At 45.2% G+C, this 17,583-nt stretch overlaps 1 gene segment (V, D, J or C); it reads left to right on the top strand.

The window, feature by feature from the left end:
• Positions 1-864: 864 nt before the first annotated feature.
• Positions 865-2,124, top strand: LOC135535262 (Ig lambda chain C region-like; the record flags this gene model as incomplete). The annotated part of the segment is given in 3 exon segments: positions 865-1,151; positions 1,315-1,466; positions 1,874-2,124. Coding segments are annotated over 3 exon segments (448 nt in total), but the record flags the coding sequence as incomplete, so codon positions are not given.
• Between the last annotated feature and the right edge of the window lie 15,459 nt (positions 2,125-17,583).

Raw genomic sequence — 17,583 nt, 5'->3', positions numbered from 1 at the left:
ATAGCAGTCACTGTGGGGACAACGTCCTCGATGCACTTATTGATAAAGCCAGTGACTGATGTGGTGTATTCCTCAATGCCATCAGAACAATCCCGGGAACATGTTCCAGTCTGTGATAGCAAAACCATCATGTAGTTTATCATCTGCTTCATCTGACCATCTTTTTATAGACCGAGTCACTGGTGCTTCGTGCTATAATTTCTGCTTGTAAGCAGGAATCAGGAGGATAGAGTTGTGGTCAGATTTACCAAATGTAGGGCAAGGGAGAGCTTTGTACACGTCTCTGTGTGTGGAGTACAGATTATCTAGGATTGTTTTTCCTCTGGTTGCACATTTGACATGTTGATAGAAATTAGGTAGAACTGATTTAAGTTTCCCTGCATTAAAGTCTCCGGCCACTAGGAGCACTGCCTCTGGGTGAGCGGTTTCTTGTTTGCTTATTTCCTTATACAGCTGACTGAGTGCGGTCTTAGTGCCAGCATCCGTTTGTGGTGGTAAACAAACAGCCACCAAAGTATAGCTGAAAACTTTCCAGGCAGATAGTTTTGTCTTGCCAAAACTATAGTTTGTTAACAAGAAATTTGTCGAGTGGTTGAAAAACAAGTTTGAATGACTCCAACCTAGTTTTCCCATGATCAAATTCCATTACCCCAGTTCCTGTCCTGATCCAGCATCCATGCTCTATGTGTTTCTCTCTCAGACTATGTCATGCAGCCCCTCTCTCCCCTACCAGACTATCAGTCATGCAGCCCCCCTCTATCCACCCAGTTTCTCTTCCAGACTATCAGTCATACAGCCCCCTCTCTGCCCAGTCTCATCCACTCCAGTCTCTCCTTCCATGACTCTCACTATCTCTCTCTCCAGGCTCAGTGACCCCTCTGCACCAACAGCAACCCTGCTCCAGGATCCCAGTGAGCTCGTCTGCCTGGTGCTTGGCTTCAGCCCTTCAGACATCAACATCACCTGGCTGCTGGACAACGTGACAGAGCTGTGGAACAACAACACTAGCACCCCCTACAGGGCACCAGGGGGAAAGTTTGGCATTAGGAGCCACTTGAGCCTGGCACACCAGGATTGGACACCGGGGGCTGTTTACACCTGCAGGGTGACCCACACCAGCCAGACTCTGGCAAAGAAAATATCCAAAACAGGTGTCTGTCTGTTCACTCAATTCTGATACAATAACATTTTCCTTGTGCTAGTCTCTTTCTAGCCTCTTTCATCATTATAGTAGAGCATTACAGTTTGGATTCCAGGCTAGCCTGTTTCTGCAACACTTTCTCAATGAAAACCTCCTTTTTCCCTTTTGAGTAGAGATCCTTGAGGTGGAGGGTGTGTTCTTTGACGAGAACAGGTCTGATCCCATTCTGGCGGACACTGCAGAGGAGAACTGGAACATGGCCTGCATCTTTCTGGTCCTCTTCCTCATCTCCCTCCTCTACAGCTTCATAGTCACTCTGGTCAAGGTGAGAGGGAGATTATAACCACCTCACAAGTTTTCACTGCTTAGCTTTGAAGTGCAAACATATGTTTGTGCGATTAGCGTAAAACACTAAATATAAGAATGCATTATGTCCCAGTGTGTCTTTACTGCTTTAATTCCCCATTGAAGCACCTGTTGAGTTTCAGACATCAAATGTCATCCCACACAGAGGGTATTCAGATTATCTTCATGTTCAATATCAATCTAATGGGTCTACCCCGAGGCTATATGTTTTAGTTTTTTTGTATTTTGTATGTCACTGCAACCTCATTATCACACTTACTCACATTTTATTGCTGATTAAGCCACAGTAACATTTTGAATATAAAACAAGCGTTACAAGGTTTTCACAACAACTTATACTTAGATTTTTTCTTTTCATTTTTCCAGACAAAATGATGACTTCAGGACACTTCCATATGATGGATCCCTAGGAGTTCAACTGGAAATGAAACCATTTATTTCAACCTTTTCTTATCAAATCACAACACGTTTCTTTAGAAAATTGCATAGTTTGAATTTCTTACGGTTTCCTGTTGCAGGTTTGATGACAGGGAAGTGTTATTGTTTTTATTCCTCACAAAGACAGACAATGTGGAGGTGCTCTTACTTGCTCTCATCTCTTGTTAATGCGTTATAGAATTTTTGAGCAGAGATAAAAAAGGATGTTTAACCTCTATTAAATAAGGCCGACCATTACTCTCTATGATGAAGTATTTAGACACCAGTTATTGCTGAATTATCTGCTGATAATAAAACATTATTTCAAACAACCTACTTTGTCCTCCTCCCTCTTGTGTGTTATTTGTAGTTTATCATTTTTAAATTATCTTAAAAAGTATATACCATTAGTAAGAATTAAAATCATGTTTCATATGTGATTTGATATAGATACATATAGAGAACAACATTAAAAGACCACATAAGTAGGACCATGCTTTTGGCTTTTTGGTTTTTCTGGCACTTTTTACTTGAATTTCCAGCATGATACACTGGGTTTGCTGCTGGTAGAAAACCCTAGGAAAAGTTATTTAATTGATACAAGCTTTCTCCAATCAATCAATCACTCAATCACAGTCTTGTTGTGCGGTGTGTATTTGGTGGGGGATTCACCTTAGCCAGGGGAGGCATATCTCTGTGAATCTTAATCACACCGAGCCTATTATTTGGCAGAGAATACTATTTGTAGATCAGCCTCCCCTGGCTTAGGTGAGCCCCCCAACACACACACACACACACACACACACACACACACACACACACACACACACACATGAACAACCAGATTGGAGACAGCTTATGTTAATTAAATACAATATCTTATTTCCCCCGTTTGCTGTCATGTACTTTGTTTCATCACTGTAACACCATTGTTGTCCACTAGAGGACGCCACAAGACTGGGGTGCATCTGACTGTGGGCTGGTACATTTCCCATGTGAAAGGCCAATCATGTGTGGCAGTGGTCACTGGTCTGTATGCAGATGCTCACAGTTCGGAAAACAACTGAAAATATTAGCTGGCTGCATTCAGGGAAGGTCCCCACGAATACAGAGGAAGAGACAGTTATTCTCAAAATGTCTGCATATGTCAGCAAGAATATCTGTGAGAGTGTGTATGTGTGTGTCTGGAGGGTTTGAAGGAATTCACATCTGGGAGGGAAGAGACTGAGTTCACCCAGCCTCCCAATTGGCTGGCTCTTGTGTAATCTGGAATCGTAAATGCTCTGATTGGCTCAGACCGCCGTGGCTGAGGACCACACCTGTGACACTGTTGCCGGGACGGAGTCACAGCATGTTGCCAACTGATGTGCCAAGGGGCTGGCGACAGGGGAGAGGAGGCACAATGCCCAGCAGGCTGCGCATCCAGCAGCATCTCCCTGTCTGACCACCTCTTTCTCCATCTGACCCTCTCCCCAGTCTCCCATCACCAACCATGGAGAAATAACCAGTGAACATCCTCACTCAATAGGGCACAGAGAAATGACAGCCATTTAGCTGTATAATAAGGCTTGTTATAATCGACCACATCAGTATCTCATTGGTAAGCACAGTGATGACCGTAATAATTACCACCTACACTCTTGGAAAAAAGGTGCTAAGTAGAACCATACAGAGTTTGACACCCCTGCCATAGGGGACTCCTTTTCGGGTGATGGATAGAACCATTTGTAGAGGGTTCAATATAGAACCCTTTATGTAGGTTTCTTCAAAGAACCCCCTGAATATAGTTCTACCTAGAACCCTCTATGAATGGATCTGCCTAGAACTCTTTGAAGGGTTCTAACAAGAGCAATTTGATCATCTAAAGGTTCTTTCTAAAACTGTCTATGAAGGATTCTACCCGAGAACCCTTTTATCTTTGGGAGGGTTCTTCCTAGAAACCTCTATGAACAGTTCCAACAGCCTTATTAGCTTTTAAATTATAATTATTTATGACAATATATTACATACATATTTATTATCCAAGATGGCATAGCAGTCAGACGTCCTTGTCCTCATCTTTTCGTGTCCCATGTATATATATATTTACACCTTTCTTCGCATATCTTTTATATATTTTATTTTCAAAACTTCAAAATACTCTCCTGCAACCCGCCCACCAATTTAAAAAAATATATATATTTACCTCAAATCTGAAATCCACAATAGAAGCTAGCCTCTCTAGCCAGAAGCTAGCCAGTTTACTGGCTAACGTTAGTATTCAGCTAACCACGGTTTGTGGTCATCAGCTATCCTTTAGCTCGAAAAGCTATCGCCAGTTTTGTGCAACACGACTCAGACCAGAACATACCGTACCTATTTTTCTCTCCATGTCCCCGGATTTCAACCGCAAGCTCTGGACATTTACGCCTGGATCTCGCAGCTAGCTAGCTGCTATCCGTGTGACTATTTGGCTTACGTCGATCGCGGAGAAAACATAAATTATTCCGGAGCTAGCCAGCTGAAGTGTTCCATTAGCCACTCCTGGGCAACAATCACCTATCCGGACCCGTTTTACTGCCGATACGGAGCCCCACCGGGCCTTCACAACTGGACTACCAACGTTATCTGCCCGAGGGAGTTATCCAACTGGCCACTCCATCGCGACGTTACCTGAACGCCCATCTGCGGCCCGCTAATCGTTAGCTGTTTTATTGTCTGCTATCTGAATAGGTCTATTGGACAATTTTTCTTGTGTCACTATAACTATATCTATTTTACCAATTGAATTGATCCCCTACCACACAGAACCCCACTTATCTACCGATGGAAACGCACAAGGTGGCTAAAAACAGAACTCCATCCTATGCTAGCTTGCTACCGATGGCCCGGCTAGCTGTCTGAATCACTACTCACTGGACCCTTATGATCACTCGACTAAGCATGCCTCTCCTTAATGTCAATATGCCTTGTCCATTGCTGTTCTGGTTAGTGTTTATTGGCTTATTTCACTGTAGAGCCTCTAGCCCTGCTCACTGTACCTTATCCAACCTTTCAGTTCCACCATCCATACATGCAATGACATCCCCTTGTTTTCAATGATGTTTCTGATATATCTCTCATCATCACTCAATACCTAAGTTTATCTCCACTGTATTCACAACCTACCATATCTTTGCCTGTACATTATACCTTGAAGCTATTTTATCGCCCCCAGAAACCTCCTTTTACTCTCTGTTCCAGATGTTCTAGACGACCAATTCTCATAGCTTTTAGCCGTACCCTTATCCTACTCCTCCTTTTTCCTCTGGTCATGTAGAGGTGAATCCAGGCCCTGCGGTGCCTAGCTCCACTCCTATTCCCCAGGCGCTCTCTTTTGATGACTTCTGTAACCGTAATAGCCTTGGTTTCATGCATATTAACATTAGAAGCCTCCTCCTAAGTTTGTTTTATTCAATGCTTTAGCAAATTCTGCCAACCCGGATGTTCTAGCCGTGTCTGAATCCTGGCTCAGGAAGACCACCAAAAATTCTGAAATCTTCATCCCTAACTACAACATTTCGTGCCAAAGGGGCGATATTGCAATCTACTGCAAAGATAACCTGCAAAGTTCTGTCCCTAGTATCCAGGTCTGTACCCAAACAATTTGAACATCTACATCCACCTCTCTAAAAACAAGTCTCTCACCGTTGCCGCTTGCTATAGACCAACCTCTGCCCCCAGCTATGCTCTGGACACCATATATGAACTGATTTCCCTCCATCTATCTTCAGAGCTCGTGCTGCTAGGTGACCTAAACTGGAACATGCTTAACACCCCAGCCATCCTACAATCTAAACTTGATGCCCTCAATCTCACACAAATTATCAATGAACCTACCAGGTACCACCCCAAAGCCATAAACACAAGCACCCTCATAGATATCATCCTAACCAACTTGCCCTCTAAATACACCTCTGCTGTTTTCAATCACTGCCTCATTGCCTGCATCCGTAATCGGTTAGCGGTCAAACGACCTCCACTCATCACTGTCAAACGCTCCCTGAAACACTTCAGCGAACAGGCCTTTCTAATCAACCTGGCCGGGGTATCCTGGAAGGATTTTGATCTCATTCCGTCAGTAGATGATGCCTGTTTTTCTTTTAAATGCCTTCCTCGCCATCTGAAATAAGCATGCCCCATTCAAGAAATTTAGAAACAGGAACAGATATAGCCCTTGGTTCTCTCCAGACCTGACTGCCCTTAACCAACACAAAAACATCCTATGGCGTTCTGCAGTAGCATCGAATAGAGCCCGTCATATGCAACTTTTCAGGGAAGCTAGAAACCAATATACACAGGCAGTTAGAAAAGCCAAGGCTAGCTTTTTCAAGCAGAAATTTGCTTCCTGCGACACAAACTCAAAAAAGTTCTGGGACACTGTAAAGTCCATGGAGAATAAGAACACCTCCTCCCAGCTGCCCACTGCACTGAAGATAGGAAACACTGTCACCGCCGATAAATCCACTATAATTGAGAATTTCAATGAGCATTTTTCTACGGCTGGCCATGCTTTCCACCTGGCTACCCCTACCCCGGTCAACAGCACTGGACCCCCCACAGCAACTCATCCAAGCCTTCCCCATTTCTCCTTCTCCCAAATCCAGTCAGCTGATTTTCTGAAAGAGCTGCAAAATCTGGACCCCTACAAATCAGCCGGGCTAGACAATCTGGACCCTTTCTTTCTAAAATGATCTGCCGAAATTGTCGCCACCCCTATTACTAGCCTGTACAACCTCTCTTTCGTGTCGTCTGTGATTCCCAAAGATTGAAAGCAGCTGCGGTCATCCCCCTCTTCAAAGGGGGGACACTCGACCCAAACTGCTACAGACCTATATCTATCCTACCCTGCCTTTCTAAGGTCTTCGAAATCCAAGTCAACAAACAGATTACCGACCATTTTGAATCCCACCATACCTTCTCCACTATGCAATCTGGTTTCAGAGCTGTTCATGGGTGCACCTCAGCCACGTTCAAGGTCCTAAACGATATCTTAACCGCCATCGATAAGAAACAATACTGTGTAGCCGTATTCATCGACCAAGGCTTTCGACTCTGTCAATCATCACATCTTCATCGGCAGACTCGATAGCCTTGGTTTCTCAAATGATTGCCTCGCCTGGTTCAGCAACTACTTCTCTGATAGAGTTCAGTGTGTCAAATTGGAGGGACTGTTGTCCGGGCCTCTAGCAGTCTCTATGGGGGTGCCACAGGGTTCAATTGTTGGACCGACTCTCTTCTCTGTATGCATCAATGATGTCGCTCTTACTGTTGGTGAGTCTCTGATACACCTCTATGCAGATGACACCATTCTGTATACTTCTGGCCCTTCTTTGGACACGGTGTTAACAACCCTCCAATCGAGCTTCAATGCCATACAACTCTCCTTCCGTGGCCTCCAATTGCTCTTAAATACAAGTAAAACTAAATGCATGCTCTTCAACCGATCGCTGCCTGCACCTGCCCGCCTGTCCAACATCACTACTCTGGACGGCTCTGACTTAGAATATGTGGACAACTACAAATACCTAGGTGTCTGGTTAGACTGTAAACTCTCCTTCCAGACATATCAAACATCTCCAATCCAAAGTTAAATCTAGAATTGGCTTCCTATTTCGCAACAAAGCATCCTTCACTCATGCTGCCAAACATACCCTTGTAAAACTGACCATCCTACCGATCCTCGACTTCGGCGATGTCCTTTACAAAATAGCCTCCAATACCCTCAATATATTGGATGCAGTCTATCACAGTGCCATCCGTTTTGTCACCAAAGCCCCATATACTACCCACCACTGCGACCTGTACACTCTCGTTGGCTGGCCCTCGCTTCATACTCGTCGCCAAGTCCACTGGCTCCAGGTCATCTACAAGACCCTGCTAGATAAAGTCCCCCCCTTATCGCAGCTCGCTGGTCACCGTAGCAGCACCCACCTGTAGCACGCGCTCCAGCAGGTATATCTCTCTGGTCACCCCCAAAACCAATTCTTCCTTTGGCCGCCTCTCCTTCCAGTTCTCTGCTGCCAATGACTGGAACAAACTACAAAAATCTCTGAAACTGGAAACACTTATCTCCCTCACTAGCTTCAAGCACCAGCTGTCAGAGCAGCTCACAGATTACTGCACCTGTACATAGCCCATCTATAATTTAGCCAACTACCTCTCCCCGTACTGTATTTATTTATTTATTTTGCTCCTTTGCACCCCATTATTTCTATCTCTACCTTGCACATTCTTCCACTGCAAATCTGCCATTCCAGTGTTTTACTTGCTATATTGTATTTACTTCGCCACCATGGCCTTTTTTTTCCTTTGCCTCCATTATCTCACCTCATTTGCTCACATTGTATATATACTTATTTTTTTGTTGTACTATTGACTGTATGTTTGTTTTACTCCATGTGTAACTCTGTGTTGTTGTATGTGTCGAACCGCTTTGCTTTATCTTGGCCAGGTCGCAATTGTAAATGAGAATTTGTTCTCAACTTGCCTACCTGGTTAAATAAAGGTGAAATGTTTTTTGTTTTTTACATATATCAGAAGGCCTTTGTTTAAGCGTTATACCCAAATACAGTGGTGTTAGGAATCTCCTGGTTTACTGGCCACATTAGGCCTGCAAATCACATTATACTGGCTTGAAAATTGATGTGTAATTCCTATTGGAATCCAGCCAGAGTTAGGATGTCCAACAAGTGGAATTGTTAATCACCTGCAGCCTGCATTTAGAATGACTGCTAGGGTAGGGAAGGGTCATTTATCTTTGTGTAACATAAAATATATCAACCAATCAATGTATACTGAAAAATAAACGCACGTTAAAGATTCTAGGTAGAACTCTTTGCTTTACAAACAATTGTCTTCCAAAAACAGTTATTCTGATCAAAACGGTTCTTGGTAGAACCCTATCCCTCCGCAAAGAACCCTTTTGAAACTATTTTTTCAAAGTGTACAGTAACTAAATCATTTTCAACTTTGTTGTCAGCTCCACCATCATCATCATAACTATCCTCTACCCAGATGCTGCACTGTTCTGCGTGTCTCCACAGTGTATTGTTTATTTCAGTGCGCTGGTTAGTGGTTTGTGTACTGGATATTTATCTCTGTATGGATCAGTAGAGGGAGATGTAATCCCTGCCAGGATGTGTCCCAATAGACTAAAGTGGCTTCCTCTCCTTTTCTCCAGCCTTTCATCTGCACAGATGTGAAACACCTATTGTTTCCACATATCTTGTGTGCTCAGATCTGTTCAGGTTATTGATGACAGATCAGTATTTCAATGCATTTCTAGTCTAAAGTGATATACATTTTGCAGTGTGCAGACCTCCACAATCAACCTGATACCTCTGAGGACTCATTCTTCTGGTGTTTCTGTTCATCCTCCCAGTGGCACATGTTCAAAGTGGATGAAAAAAACAACAACACTGCCTGTTAAATCAAAATAACAAATACAATTAGAATTACAACCCTTGATGACTCCATCTTATCTTAATTGTATCCCATAAGGTAATTCAATAAATAGTAAAATAGTCTAGAGACAGGTGTCCCTCAGTCAGGGCCAGCACTCGCTCTCTGTTGTTCTCGCGTTCAAATCACACCTAGGACTATTGCTAAATTATAAACTTCTGCTAGTTATTAGTGCTTACATAGCCCATTTAAATCTCAACCAATGTCTAGTCTCTTTAGTGAGGGTGATCAGGCCTCACCAGAAAGTCAGAACAGAGGTCAGAGGTCATTCAACCTCATTATGTGATTGTTTCTTTCCCTGTACCTCAAAAATTATTTAAAGATATTTCAAAAATGTCAAACATTTTGTGTATCAGGTTTACATTGGGTTTTAAATGACATTTTCTATCAAGAGAATTTACATGTGTGCAACCAAAACTTGGACAATAGATACTTCAGAACATTTAATTTGTGTGCCCTTTAATAAGGTACATCATTTCTAACCTGTGAAAAAACCCACTAAAACCAAAATAAAAGACCCCCAAACAATAAATCAGTATTTTACACCATTAACAAACATTCATAACAGGTAAAAAAAACAAAATGGCCAAGCCTCACTTAATTTGGGGCTCCTTCAACAGCCAACTTTGGGAACCTTTATACTAACTCCCAAGGCACCTGCCTCAGAAAGCATTTCAAAATGGAGAGATACAGAATTATTGATAAACACGTTAAAAAAACTTGGAAGTCCTGGAAGAAAGAAAATAAACATGTTCTTAGTTTGCAGATCATAATCAGTCCTAAAAATTGATCAGTCCCAAAATTCTTAATCTTAATCAAGATTACTGCATTTTGGGCAGGAAGTCTTGATAAACCCATCCGTATACAGAATTATACTTCAGTCACATCAGATGATACGGTGTCCCGTAAAGCTGGATAGACACCTTCTGAAGTAAACAATCTCCTCTCTGTAATCTTAATCTTTTTGACCTGTTGCATTGACATACAGGTCTGTACTAACTGTCCCTGGGACATAAACTATTCAAAATATGAAACCTAATCAAATGAAATCAATGTTTTTTTGTCACATGCACCGAAAACAACAGGTTACACCTGAGGTGTAGACCTGTTGTTTAACCCCAATTCTTTTCCTAAAATTACGTACCCAGATCTAACTGCCTGTAGCTCAGGCCCTGAAGCAAGGATATACATATTCTTGGTACCATTTGAAAGGAAACACTTTGACGTTTATGGAAATGTGATAGGAATGTGGTAGAATATAACACAATAGATCTGGTAAAAGATAATACAGAGAAAAACCAACCGTTCTTTTGTATTTTTTGAACCATCTTTGAAAACCAAAAGAAAGGCCATGATGTATTATTCCAGCCCAGGTGCAATTTAAATTATGTTCACTAGATGGCATCAGTGTATGTGCAAAGTTTGAGACTGATCTAATGAACCACTGCATTTCTGTTCAAAATGCTGTATCAAGACTGCTCAAATGTGCCTAAATAGTTTATTAATATCCTTTCGTGTTCAAATTTGTGCACTCTCCTCAAAAGATAGCATGATGTTCTTTCACTGTAATAGCTACTGTAAATTGGAGAGTGCAGTTAGATTAACAAGACTTTAAGCTTTCTGCCAATATAAAATATGTCTATGTCCAGGGATTTATTTTATTACCTACAACTTCATGCTAATCACATTAGCCTACATTAGCTCAACCGCGCATGGGGGACACTGATCCCGTAGAGGTTTTAACAGTCACTGCGACAAAAGCCCCAGCTGAAATGCTATTGTCAGAATTCATAAATTAAATTGTGTAATGAAGCATTTGTGTAACTGTAAGAAGCTAAGGTCTTAATAAGCCATGGTTTTACAAAAACCCAGACTGAAGGGTTTGAAATTATGAAGTGTCTGGTTTTATGTGTTGATTTCCCTTACTTTGATAGAAGTATCGGACCTTTTGATAGAAGCTATAATATAATGCTTAACTTAAAATGTAATGATAATTAACACAGATTGAGTGATACAAGGAGAGAACGTGATAAAAAATGTATGTTTGTGCTTTTCTAATAATCAATTTATGTGTTCATGCAAGTGATTGATTGCAGTATCTGCAATTTCTCTGTACGCCCAGACCCTTGTTTTGAGAACAAAAGATATCTCAGTTTCAAGGTCTCAGCTTAGAGAGAAGAAACCTCATGAGGTATTGGTCTGTTACGTGCATGACCCAGTATATGTCGGTCACATAAATGAAACAAATGTCAATGATGAATTAAATATGAATGATAAAAAAGCTAAATCATTCAAATATAACTTGTCTGTATATAAGAGAACTAACGGGACTGTAACGATGTTCTTCGTTTGTCGAAAGAGAGTCGGACCGAAATGCAGCGTGTTGGTTACTCATGTTTATTAATAGAACAAACGACGATACATGAAAAAACAAAAAACAACAAACGGAACGTGAAAAACCTATACAGCCTGTCTGGTGAAAACTAACACAGAGACAGGAACAATCACCCACGAAATACAAAGTGAAACCCAGGCTACCTAAATACGGTTCCCAATCAGAGACAACGAGAATCACCTGACTCTGATTGAGAACCGCCTCAGGCAGCCAAACCTATGTAACACACACCCCTAATCAGCTAAAATCCCAATAACTAAAAAACCCCACTAAGAATTACAACAAACAATAAACCCATGTCACACCCTGGCCTGACCAACACAAAATACTAAGACCAAGGCGTGACAGAACCCCCCCCTAAGGTGCGGACTCCGAACACACCTCAAAACCATAGGGAGGGTCCGGGTGGGCGTCTGTCCATGGTGGCGGTTCCGGCTCGGGACGTGGACCCCACTCCATAAATGTCATAGTTCCTCCCCTTCGCGTCCTGGGATAATCTACCCTCGCCGCTGACCATGGCCGAATAGTCCTCACCCAGAACCCCACTGAAGAGAGGAGCAGCTCGTGACTGAGGGGCAGCTCGGGACTGAGGGGCAGCTCGGGACTGAGGGGCAGCTCGGGACTGAGGGGCAGCTCGGGACTGAGGGGCAGCTCGGGACTGAGGGGCAGCTCGGAACTGAGGGGCAGCTCGGGACTGAGGGGCAGCTCGGGACTGAGGGGCAGCTCGGGACTGAGGGGCAGCTCGGGACTGAGGGGCAGCCCAGCACTGAGAGGCAGCCCAGCACTGAGAAGAAGCCCAGTACTGAGATGAAGCCCAGCCAGGCAGTTGAATCTGGCAGATCCTGGCTGACTGTCAGATCTGGCAGATCCTGGCTGACTGGCGGATCCTGGCTGACTGGCGGATCCTGGCTGACTGGCGGATCCTGGCTGACTGGCAGATCCTGGCCGACTGGCGGATCCTGGCTGACTAGCAGATCTGGCAGATCCTGGCTGACTGGCAGATCCTGGCCGACTGGCGGATCCTGGCTGACTAGCAGATCTGGCAGATCCTGGCTGACTGGCGGATCCTGGCTGACTGGCGGATCTGGAAGAGTCTGGTTGACTGGCAGATCTGGAAGAGTCTGGTTGACTGGCAGATCTGGAAGAGTCTGGCTGAATGGCAGATCTGAAAGAGTCTGGCTGACTGGCAGATCTGGAAGAGTCTGGCTGAATGGCAGATCTGAAAGAGTCTGGCTGATTGGCAGATCTGGAAGAGTGTGGCTGAATGGCAGATCTGAAAGAGTCTGGCTGACTGGCAGATCTGGAAGAGTCTGGCTGACTGGCAGATCTGGAAGAGTCTGGCTGACTGGCAGATCTGGAAGAGTCTGGCTGACTGGCAGATCCTGGCAGACTGACGGTTCTGGCTGCTTCATGCTGACTGACGGCTCTGGCTGCAACCATGCTGACTGGCGGCTCTGGCTGCTCCATGCAGATTAACAGCTCTGGCGGCTTCTTGCAGACTGACAGCTCTGACTGTTCCGTGCAGACTGGCAACTCCATGCAGACCGGCAGCTCCATGCAGACTGGCAGCTCCTTGCAGACTGGCAGCTCCTTGCAGACTGGCAGCTCCTTGCAGACTGGCAGCTCTAGCTGCTCCATGCAGACTGGCAGCTCTGGCTGCTCCATGCAGACTGGCAGCTCCTTGTAGACTGGCAGCTCTAGCTGCTCCATGCAGACTAGCAGCTCAGGCTGCTCCGAACAGGCAGGAGGCTCCGGCAGCGCTGGAGAGGAGAAAGGCTCCGACAGGACAGGAGAGTCGAGGCGCACTGTAGGCCTGATGCGTGGTGCTGGCACTGGTGGTATTGGGCCGAGGACACGCACAGGAAGCCTAGTGCGGGGAGCTGCTACCGGAGGGCTGGGGTGTGGAGGTGGTACTGGATAGACCGGACCGTGCAGGCGCACTGGAGCTCTTGAGCACCGAGCCTGCCCAACCTTACCTGGTTGAATACTCTCGGTTGCCCTGCCAGTGCTGCGAGGTGGAATAGCCCGCACTGGGCTATGTAGGCGAACCGGAGACACCGAGCGCAAGGCTGGTGCCATGTAAGCCGGCCCAAGGATACGCACTGGGGACCAGATGCGTAGAGCCGGCTTCATGGCATTTGGCTCGACGCTCAATCTAGCCCGGGCCGATACGTGGAGCTGAAATATACCGCACAGGGCTATGCACCCGCACTGGGGACACCGTGCGCACCACTGCATAACACGGTGCCTGCCCGGTCTCTCTAGCCCCCCGGTAAGCACAGGGAGTTTGCGCAGGTCTCCTACCTGGCGCAGCCATACTCCCTGATAGCCCCCCCCCCCAAGAATTTTTTGGGGCTGATTCCCGGGCTTCCATCCACGTCGCCGTGCTTCCTCCTCATACCAGCGCCTCTCCGCTTTAGCCGCTTCTAGTTCCTCCTTGGGGCGGCGATATTCACCAGGCTGAGCCCAGGGTCCTTTTCCGTCCAGTTCCTCCTCCCATGTCCAATTCTCCAAATGGTGTAGCCTCTCCCACTGAAGCTGCTTCTGTTGCCTCTCGTGTAGCTCCTGCCTGTTAACACGCTGCTCGGTCCGTGTGTGGTGGGTGATTCTGTAACGATGTTCTTCGTTTGTCGAAAGAGAGTCGGACCGAAATGCAGCGTGTTGGTTACTCATGTTTATTAATAGAACAAACAACGATACATGAAAAAACAAAAAACAACAAACGGAACGTGAAAAACCTATACAGCCTGTCTGGTGAACACTAACACAGAGACAGGAACAATCACCCAGGAAATACAAAAGTGAAACCCAGGCTACTAAATACGGTTCCCAATCAGAGACAACGAGAATCACCTGACTCTGATTGAGAACCGCCTCAGGCAGCCAAACCTATGTAACACACACCCCTAATCAGCTACAATCCCAATAACTAAAAAAACCCCACTAAGAATTACAACAAACAATAAACCCATATCACACCTGGCCTAACCAACACAAAATACTAAGACCAAGGCGTGACAGGGACTGCCCTAGTAGAGCATGTGTGCTTGGTGCATTGAGTTGGTTGGAACCTCTCCAGCAAGCTGATAATAAAGAATGATTCATTTAAGATTAACTTCCCTGTGTAGAATGTCCCTGTGTAGAATTTCCATGACAGTGTTTACAGTAGGCTATATCCAGATTGATGGTAAATAGTTTTTGTGCCATATCCATTCACTGTCATGCATTCTACTCATATTGTCTTGTCCTTAAATTCCCGCATGGAGTCACTCATTTCAGTAATTTATTAATAAATGCATTAAATGCATACTTCCATGTTATTCATGTGTTGTATATTGTTTGTGTATTCAAACATGAAAGAAACTCAGCAAAAAATAAATATCCCTTTTTCAGGACCCTGTCTTTCAAAGATCATTCGTAAATATCAAAATAACTTCACAGATTTTCATTGTTAATTGTTTAAACACTTTCCCATGCTGGTTCAATGAAACATAAACAATTAATGAACATGCTCTTGTGGAACGGTCGTTAAGACTGTGGCAAACCTCTTCAAGGTTAGGAGCGTTTGTCACAAACTAAGGGGTAAACTGTCACCAAATCACCCAAGAATGAGAGTTATTTCGAACAGGACAGTACCTGTGTGTTTGTTTCTCCGTCCTGGTCCACCCAGGCCGTAGGCGAGGTCAAGGATAGCAGGGTTTGGTACACGAATCGGGTTCTCGGTAGGTCCAGGTCCAAACGCCAACAGGTAAGTCCAAAACAGTCCAACTCATACACGGTAAATCCAGCCAATCTCTATTGTCTCTTTCTCTATTGTTCATAGATCCTTCCAGCACTCTCTTCTTCTCTTCCTGGTTTTTCTTGACCCTTTATCTGTGGGTTGGCTCCACCTTCTGAGGGTTCCCCTTGCTTCTGGGACTTGTAGTTTTGGTGGTTGGCCATTTTGTGATCTGTAGTTCTGACAGGGGTGGCCATTTTAGTGATCGGGCAGAGCCCGTTTATTAGTTCTGCTCTCACATACCTGCCATTTACCACTCGACCCCCTTCTTTGCCACACATCTCTCCCCCTAGATCCGACCCCCTATGTCGGGCTACCGCAGCAAAATATGCGTGCATGCGGGATAACCCATCCACGTTTCCCATTTCCTTCCCTGCTCTGTGTTTCAAGTCAAAATGAAACGGTTGGAGACTCAAAAACCACCGCATCACCCGAGCGTTCTTCTCTTTAGCCCTATGCATCCAGGTGAGAGGGGCATGGTCACTGATGAGGGTGAAGTGGCGCCCCAGCAGGTAGTATTTCAGGCTTTCTAGAGCCCACTTTACTGCCAGCGCCACTTTCACTTTACTGCCAGCGCCTCTTCCACCCCTTCTACCTCTTGGGATAGCACTGCTCCCAAGCCGACCTCTGAGGCATCCGTCTGAACCATAAACTCTCTCTCAAAGTCTGGTACCACCAGCACTGGATTACAGCAGAGAGCCTCCTGTAATGTCCTAAATGCTTTGGTGGCCCTTTCATCCCATTTGACCATGTTTGGCCCTCTGGCTCTAGTCATATCGGTAAGTGGGGCGGCCACAGTGGCATAACTTGGGATGAACTTCCGGTAGTAACCCGTCAGCCCTAGGAAGGCTCGAACCTGCTTCTTATTTACTGGTTTCGGCCATTCTCTAATTGCCTTCACCTTCTTATGTTGGGGTTTGATTAACCCTCCTCCCACAGTGTATCCCAGATACTCTGTTTCCCTCTAACCCCACATAACACTTGGCAGGGTTTGCCGTGAGCCCTGCCTTTCTAAGGGCGTCTAACACTGCCTGTACCCGGGGTAAGTGGGATTCCCAATCTGGGCTGTAGATCCCCACGTCATCTAAATAAGCTACGGCATATGCTTTGTGCGGTTTTAGGACTTTGTCCATGAGCCGTTGAAAGGTGGCTGGGGCCCCGTGTAAGCCGAATGGCATGACAGTGTATTAAAACAAACCGTCAGGTGTTGCAAAGGCTGTCTTTTCTTTGGCCCTGGGGGTCAGAGGAATTTGCCAGTACCCTTTTGTCAGATCAAGAGTCGTAATGTACCGAGCATTACCAATTTTCTACAGTAGTTCATCTACTCGGGGCATGGGGTAGGCATCAAACTTGGAGATTTCATTTACCTTCCAAAAGTCGTTACAGAACCGCAAAGACCCATCGGACTTGGAGACCATCACAATTGGGCTAGACCACTCACTATGTGACTCTTCGATCACTCCAGCTGTCAACATTTTCTCCGCCTCTGCTCTAATCGCGGCCCGTCGAGCCTCAGGTACCCGATATGGCCTCATACTCACTTTTCTCCCTGGTAGGGAAACGATATCATGAGCCGTAACCTCAGTTCGGCCAGGTACCTGAAAACACATCTCTGTTCTTCTGGATCAGGGTCTTCACTTCCTGTGTACTTGTGCTGGGGACAGAGTGGGTGAGATATTTACTTCGGCTGTCTCCTGAGTGTGTGTGGGGTATGTGACCATTAGTGTTTCTCTCTCTCATGACTTTAACAGATTTATGTGATAAATCTGTTCCTGGGGCCGGCCGACCTGGCTGTCGGATCCGATAATTGACTTCTCCTATTCTCTCCAGTACTTCATATGGTCCTTTCCATGTGGCCAGTAGTTTACACTCTACCGTGGGGATCAGCACTAACACCTTATCTCCGGTTGAAATTCCTCAGGGTAGCCTGCCGGTTATAAGTGTGCCGCTGGTGCTCCTGTGCTTGTCTCATGTGCTCTCTGACGATGGGCATGACTGTGGCTA

This window comes from Oncorhynchus masou, unplaced genomic scaffold (genome assembly GCF_036934945.1).
Source record: "Oncorhynchus masou masou isolate Uvic2021 unplaced genomic scaffold, UVic_Omas_1.1 unplaced_scaffold_4676, whole genome shotgun sequence".
NCBI lineage: Eukaryota > Metazoa > Chordata > Actinopteri > Salmoniformes > Salmonidae > Oncorhynchus > Oncorhynchus masou.
This window is presented reverse-complemented; position numbering and strand designations above follow the sequence as displayed.